The sequence below is a fragment of the Nanorana parkeri genome, unplaced genomic scaffold (genome assembly GCF_000935625.1).
Source record: "Nanorana parkeri isolate BGI_ZX_2015 unplaced genomic scaffold, ASM93562v1 scaffold512, whole genome shotgun sequence".
NCBI lineage: Eukaryota > Metazoa > Chordata > Amphibia > Anura > Dicroglossidae > Nanorana > Nanorana parkeri.
The window spans coordinates 863,712-871,712 of record NW_017306780.1 but is presented as its reverse complement, the minus strand read 5'-3'; the positions used below and the strand labels follow the sequence as shown (position 1 = coordinate 871,712).

The following is an 8,001-nucleotide window of genomic DNA, read 5'->3' as shown; positions in this document are numbered from 1 at the left end:
TATATATATATATATACACTGTATATAAAATTATGTCAGTTGTATTTTTGTTATAAAATGACATTCATATTATGTTTATTCTATACTTAATTTGGTTCACAAATTTGATGCCGTAATCAAACCTAAAGGCGGTTCAACAAAATATGTGTGTGACTCTCTTTTTTGACCAGGCAATTAGTATCTAAAGCCCAAACTTTTTTAGGTTTAGGATAGAGTAAGCAATGTTTTTTTTGAATAATATTTATCAAAGATAAGGATAGGAATAAATGATTTAGCTTCAGCACGTTTAACAACTCCACCATTTAGTTCAATCTCAAATAAACCCTGACAGTTTTGATCCGAGGGAACACAGAACAAAATGATGCATACAATAATTGCATCTCACTCCAAAATAGCCTTATGTGCCTCTGATCTACCAGACAGCATCAGCTGTGCCAAGGCAAAAATACCCAGTAATATAATTAAGGCAGGCATTCTTTGTAGGACAAAACAAACCGTTCTGCCCAAGTTTGGATTTGCAGTGGAACAGGAAGACTTTCTGGATGCAGATTTTTTTTCTGTTTTATGGAATTCAGCCAATACAAAAATTAAACTAGTAAAGACTTTAATGTACCTCTTTACCAGCTATCCTATCCCCAACAAATATCTTGCCATGTAAATCAACTTTTAGAGCCGTATCTGGTGGATGCCTGAAGGTGTTAGTCCCTAGCAATTCAGTATCACTAGTGATGCAGGTCTTGATTTCAATGTTTTAAAAGAATCTGTGATAAAGGATGAGATTTGAAATTATTCACTTTTTTATGTTATTTGGAAGGACCCAAAATAAGGGCTGATCACATGAAGCCTCCAGGCACTCTCCATCTCATTGTGTGTTTAGTACTTATGATCTCAAAATATTTGGGGGTAACAAAAAGCACAGGATGTTTATCTAAAAAAAATAAAAAATTGATTATTTCCACAAATGTCTCTGCTGAAAATGCAGTGCAGGGTTGTAAAGCCTAGATGACCCTCTGTATAAATAAGTATTAGGTCTGTTCAGCACAGAGTGAGTAGAGCATACAATGTCCTCTGAAGTTCATTGAACCCTACAGGTAGTATGGCTGTGGTGTAGATGAATCACAGATCCTTGCCTTCAGAAGTGGTTGAGTTCTCTGTTTACTGAGTTAGACCTTGTATGATACAAGGCAGATATGTACCGTACAGCCTTCCTCCCCACAGTGTTCAGAGTCCTATTTGCATTACTTTGATCACTCGGCTAGTTCAAAAAAGTTTTTGTACATTATGCAGATGCAGGCATTGTATCTTGCTGCCAATGAAGAGACTCAAACTGAGTAGTGAATATACATATCAGGCAAGAAGACAAACTTGCAAGGCTTTGATCATTCAGAAGCAAGCAAAATATCTTGTCAGCTTATTGTGCATTTTTCTATTTTTCCTCCTTGGTTCTTTGGTCCTTGTTTATGTTTGTTTAACAATTAGGCCCAATTCACATTGTTTGTAGTTAGAGTGCTATTGCGCATTGTTGTGTGCTTTCACTGCAAGTTTGTATGTACCTTAATGTGCTTGCAGCATGAAATTGCACATAAAAAATACACCCCAACAAAGCATATCAACAAGTATTAAAATGCATATTGTTTGAAGAAAATGTACCAACAGTTGCAGTGCTATACCTTTGGTGCGAAAAAAAATTATCGGTACTCGTACTTGGTACCAAAATACCGGTATCGGTGCATCCCTAGTGGTTACTAATGGAATTCTAAGAAGTATCAGAACCACAGCCTTTGCTAAAGTGACATTAAACTCAGGAGTTAAATCTTAAAAATTAATTCAAGTACCTTAACTAGTAACACAAATGTATCTTATTTGTGTATCACTCAGCTTTAGATCTTCAAATCACCTCTGATTTGGTGCTGACACTGTCCTTCCTGCTGGAGGGTGGCTACTTTTAAGCTCAAGTATTTGAGAATTTACAGCCGAGTGATACACAATTAACATACATTTTTGTTAAAGTGAACCTTTACCCTTTTCTTTAAAATAACAACAAACACACCTTTAGAAATGTTTAGTAATGACAATCTACAAACACATACTTCTAGATAATTAGATTTCAAATTAGATTTACCAGCAATGTTCTGCCATTGACGAGGCAACCCCAGTGTGCATTGCTTTGGCAAATTGAAGTCATTTGCACTTCCACAGCAGAAAGTGAATGCTGAGACTTTTTGGTTGATAAATAAGTTTTGCTGTGTAAAAATCACACGCACCTAGTGCGTGCGTGTGTTTAGGTTAGTAAATCACCCCCTAAAGGTCTGCTTTACTAGTTAAGGTACTCCTGAGTTTAGTGTCACTTTAACAAAGGTTGTGGTTCTGATACTTCTAAGAATTTAATTCCTACATTTAGTGTCACTTCAAGATATAATGTGACAGGAAAATACATATTTACTTTTAGGTTTTGATCATAGATACCTTTTAACCCTCCCCTACACTATCCAAAAAAAGTTTTGGCTTTAGATATACTCTAAAGCTTAACTCCAGCTAACACTTCCTGAAGTTCCCTTTTTTTCTTTTTGATTAAATATGAATAAAATATGAAGCTATGAATAAAGTGGGTACCGCTATCAGTATTATATGGTTTGTCTCAACTCCTGTAAGTGCACTTTTGCTGGACAGCTTGGCCTGTATGGAAAAATCAATGGTTCTAGATGCAGGTAATAAAGCTGTTACAGTGGGGACTATAATGCTATTGGCATATTGCATTATATATGAAATTGTTTTATTTTGACCCCAGTTCCACGTTAAAATAACAGACGTTCTGTACCTACAGACTGCTCAGTTATAAAGCCTGCCATTGTTATTGCAGAATAGGCCTATTGGGTTGTTACCATTTGTATTTACTACACTGCCTGAAAGTTTTACAGCACAAAGAAGACAAAATTATTTGTACAGCACAACAATCTTTCTCTGTCTATGAGCAGCTTTCATTTCTCATTTGTTTTACTTACTGACTGATGCTTATATTCAGTCTGCACCTCCGAATAATTGGCTATATGTTTGCCGGGACATCAACAAATGTTATCTTCCTTTCACATTGATGAGACGTTTAATTACACAGCCCTACACTTGCAATATCTCTGCTTTCCCCAACACTGACATTTAATGATGTGGAGAGCTACAGCTTGTTTAATTCAGGTTCTTGCAGGCAGCTTGCTTGAAATATACAGAAATGGGCCTTTCATCTCTAAATAAAGTTGGAGAATGATAAAATGATCAGAGTAAGCTATGTTAGAGGGATGGCCTCATAGATTTTCAGCCAGTTTATGTTTTCAATTACGTGTGTAAATTTGTTTGTAAACGTGTTCATATACCTTCAGTGTGCTTTCCCCATTTCACAAGCTTGAGGTGCCGCAGTTTTGTCATCGAGTTTGGAAGTCTTCCTGCATGCAGTTGTTGATAAGACAGGACAGTAAGCACCCCTGAGTGTGTGTACCTTGCTTTCTCTCTGACACGCTGTCACAGGAGGCTGATCGAGCGGTGTAGAGAGAAAAGCCCAGCCTCCTGTGACAGCGCTGTCTCCGCCCCCACACCGCTCTGCCGGACTGTGATAGGCGGCTGAGCGGTGTGGGAGGAGAGACGCTGGCCGCTCACAGCGCTCTCGTCCTGCAGCGCTCGGCCTGCTGTCACTTTCTTTTCTCCCCGCTGGAACAGCTCCCAGCGGGGAGAAAAGAGACCAGGGATGCGCCGATGTATCGGCCGAAACATGGCTCTTTCGGCATTATGCCTAAAGTGCAATTTTCGGCCGATATGTTTCGGCTCCGATATATCGGTGCATCCCTAATTAGTAGTCTAAATTAAAGCTGACCTAAACCCAATACATAAATATATAATATATTGCATATATTACATTTAATATATTGCAGCTCAATAGATTTGTTGGCTTCATTCATTTCCCTTCCTTTACCAATACTGGCAGTAATATACTTCCTATGCTAGAGTGACAACGTTAACTTGATGTACTGTACCCATGAAGGAACAGAACTGACACTACAGGCTGCTCTCCTGTTATGAACTACAAACACCTCCTCTCTTTTAATCTCTACACTTTAACCTAACGGGGGTTCTGTATTTCTTGAAAGAGAACGGTGAAGGCTGATTACATTATTTCAGACTTGTTTAGTTTAGAAGGGAGTGGGGAAGATTAATAACATTGTTTGTGATTTAATTTAAGTGCACAGAAAATTACAAGGATTTAAGATTTCTGGAAGGTTCAGCATGTATTCTGCAATATGCATGAAAAAATTAAACGAATGCAGCCAGCACATCTAAACTATTAAGCTGCTATATATAAACATTTTTGTTTTTGGGTTTAGATATACTTTAAGTGCTCGGTGACATAACCCCTTTCAAGTAGATTCTAAAGAAAAGTCTGCAGACTTTCTCTGCGGTATGAGTAACAGTAAAGAACAATTACTGTCACTACAAAGAGAACACCAACAAGTGAAAATAAACTGATAACGTTCACCTTCGTTTTTATAGAATGCCCCTAGAGCAGATGATCGTTCTTTATATTCATGTCTTTTCTTAAACTCCACTGATGTAAGGTAAGTTAAAATTTTGCAATTGAAAACTGTTTCTATTGTAAACCAGAATAAAAGAAATGAGACAGACGCGATGGTAAATGGAAAAGGCATGAAGGTAATTGTAATTCTCTATAGTTATGCATGCGGAATAGACAACTGCGCTTCTTAAATCATAGCAAAATATATTACCGCCAGTGCAGTATCATTTGGTTCAACCTTGATTTAGTATTTAATTCCTGTAGATTGTGTACTACAAAGAGCCTGAGATATTTTTACATTTTGAAATGTAAAGTTAAGCCATTTAAAATAAACATTGTTTCATTATGTTTTTCCTTTTATGGAAAACATATATAAAGGAGTGTCAGAAAGCTTTAGAGAAAGGAGTATGTGGTTTTATCAGCATAGTTGTCCTTGCTATGTAGTGTAAAGTATGTAGTTTAAAGTTTATGCACTTTTAGAGGGGCTGATTACTTCTGCCATGTGTCAGATCACCTTTGCTTTTATTCCAACAGCTATAAAACTCAACTTCTAGTTACAGCAGATAGTACACCTCTCACTGTACTACTTCTGTCCCTCCTGCCTACACCAGCACTGCAGGTATGGTAGACACAAGTGCTTGTACAATGTCTCTACAATTGTCTGTTCACAAAACTCAACCTGTGATTATGCTGCAGTCACGTATTTTTTTTTTTTTTGCGCATGTAATTTTTATTGAATTTTTAAATAATACATAACAATAAAGTATGAGGGTACCAGTCACGTATTTTGTGAATAGTATATGCCAATAGTATTTGCCAAGCGTATATGTTGGTGGAGACACAATATAATTACTGGTGTCTACTATATTTGCTGTGCTAGCGTCTACTATACATGCCAAGCTGGTGTCTACTATACTTGATGTGCCGAGCTGGTCTCTACTATACTTGCCGAGGTGGGGTCTACTATACTTGCCATGCTTGGGTCTACTATACTTGCAGAGAGAGGGGGGTATTTTGCACCCCATCCCATGTCTGGTGCAACTTAAAGCCCTGTTTTTAAGCTTTACACATGCCAGAAATGCAAACAACAATAAAAACCTAGCAGCAGTTCTAGTCAGAAGCATGGACAAACTTTGTACATAATGGAGACACCCAAAAACAGTTGACTGGATCTTTCAAGGCCAACCCAAGCTTTATTTTTTTAAATAAAATAGGTCTTGCTGCAGTGCTTACCTCATCTCCTGTGCTGTCTCCTGAAGACTGCTTTTCGAGGTCCAGCAGTGATCATCTTTGGGGTAATATGAGACACAGCCCAGGGAGTACATTATTAAGCCATGCTGAACTTACAGGAGAATGCTGTGGAGAACAAGTCCACATTATTGCACAAGCTCTGTTGCCCCAGAAAATTCCAGACTGTCCACCGCTGGAAGAAATGGACCCATGATATCCCTGTCCCGTCAGTGCTTTCATGCCGATCTTTGAAAATAAGGCATGTATACCCAAATGAAAAAATGCTGGAGTGATGGTTGTCCTGGGTGTGGGGGTGGAAACCTTTGAAGAAAATATTGGGCTTTGAACACTTATTTTAAAAATGACTACAAATTTCTCGGCTGAAGAGCCGATAGCCGACTGCGAAGTCAGCCCAGTTCTCCAGGAAACCAAATCCTTCCATCTGACACCAGCTCCGGAGCCACTTGTTAAGCTCCCTCAACTCGCGCTGTCTGTCCGGAGTGGCTCTTGGCACCGGCAGTATCTCTGAGAAAACTACCGTGGAGGTCCTTTCCTTCCCTTACCTATACTTATAGGTAATTGCCAGCTTTTTCCTCCCCATTCTTCTTATGGTGGCCATTTTCACTAAGTGCAGATGAATCCATCTCCCTTTACTCCTTGGAACTCTGGGTCTGCCTCCTGGCACATATGACAGTGCGCACCATCTGAGAAAAAAAATGCCTTTTGCCCCTGAGATCTTGCATGATTTTGCAGTTACCGTTGAGATATCCCAGGAAGGCACTAGTGATATAGCCTTCCCAGGATGCATATGCAATGCTAAAACTACATCACCAGTACCTCACTCAACCAGGAAGTGCAAAAACTAGAGGTGCACTTTATTCATTTTTATTAAATATTTTCATTTTTTACTTTACTTTTAGGGGTTTTTATGGAAATATTGGGGGTCTAAAATAGAAAGAGATCAAGGACACAATCTCTTTTTTTGGAGCCCCTGTTATAAATTAACAGGAATCTTCTATACTGAGTGTTCGTGTTCATTCATAACTTGAGGACAGAGTATGTTTACTATATCCACAATTATGAATGAACAGGAGGTGATGTAGATCACTTCCTATTCATTCATAATTGAGGACACAGTAAACATACTCTGTCCTCAATTATTTACAAACACTCAGTGATCACTGATTGCTGAGTGCTTGCACTCACTATTTCCGGGCCGATATGTTTCGGCGGCCGATATATCAGTGCATCACTAGCAAAAACAATGAAAGTAAGTAAATGCAAAAATTGTAAGTTCGGCTAATAAATGTAAGATAATTTCATATCAGCATGCACAACTGAATGCTGATACGATTTTTAGTGAAAATTGGTATAGGTCCTCTTTAAGTAGAAATGCATTCAGGTAGCTCCAATTACATTATGATATATCAGTATCTGATTTCCTTAGAAATTACATTTAGTTTTCTAAAAAGTAGCGTGTATACTACATAAAAGTCAGTTTTGTTCTGAATGACCTACTGACCTGTGTATTTCTTTTCACAGCATACTGGTTTGTACCCAATTGTTGCCAAAAGTTTACGACGTATAGCAGAAGGAAAGGACCCAACAGACTGGCACATGCACACATGTGGGCTGGCGAACATGTTTGCCTACCATACGTTGGGTTATGAAGATCTGGATGAGCTGCAAAAAGAGCCACAACCTTTAATATTTGTCATTGAACTCTTAAAGGTAAATTCATTCATTTTATCTGCATCCTTTGGTATGAAGATTTGGTTTCCTACATTGCTAGAATGATTTGGACACCATCATGTACATTTAAGTATTTAAGGATTTGCTTTGTGCTTTGACGTGTGTTTCCAATGTGTTTTTACATTAGCATTTGGAGTGGACAGAGATAACATTGACCAAAGTGCACACATCAATAGCGCTTGTCAATGCAAAAAAGAAACACACGTTGAGATACATTAATGTCTTGAAAACCTTGTTTTCATGCATCAGTTATAATTTGTAATTATACAGTATATACAGTATATATATATACTGTATATGGGCAACATCTCTGTAGTGGCTGTGTCCCTGCTGGAAAGATTTACCCTCAGTATTGGTCCTTGTGATTATTGTGTTTGGTACAGAAAGTGGCAGAGAATTCAAAAATGTATTGTCACAGCAGCAGGAAGTGTGTGTGAGAGTGTGGGGGGGGGGGGGGGCAAAGA

At 38.3% G+C, this 8,001-nt stretch overlaps 1 protein-coding gene across 1 annotated transcript in view; it reads left to right on the top strand.

Moving 5' to 3' along the window:
* Positions 1-8,001, top strand: part of LOC108790910 (aryl-hydrocarbon-interacting protein-like 1) — an 81,086-nt gene that overhangs the window by 30,385 nt on the left and 42,700 nt on the right. Inside the window, exon 3 of the mRNA XM_018561269.1 lies at positions 7,328-7,547. Coding sequence (XP_018416771.1) covers positions 7,328-7,547 — 220 coding nt within the window. The remainder of the gene's footprint in view (positions 1-7,327; positions 7,548-8,001) is intronic.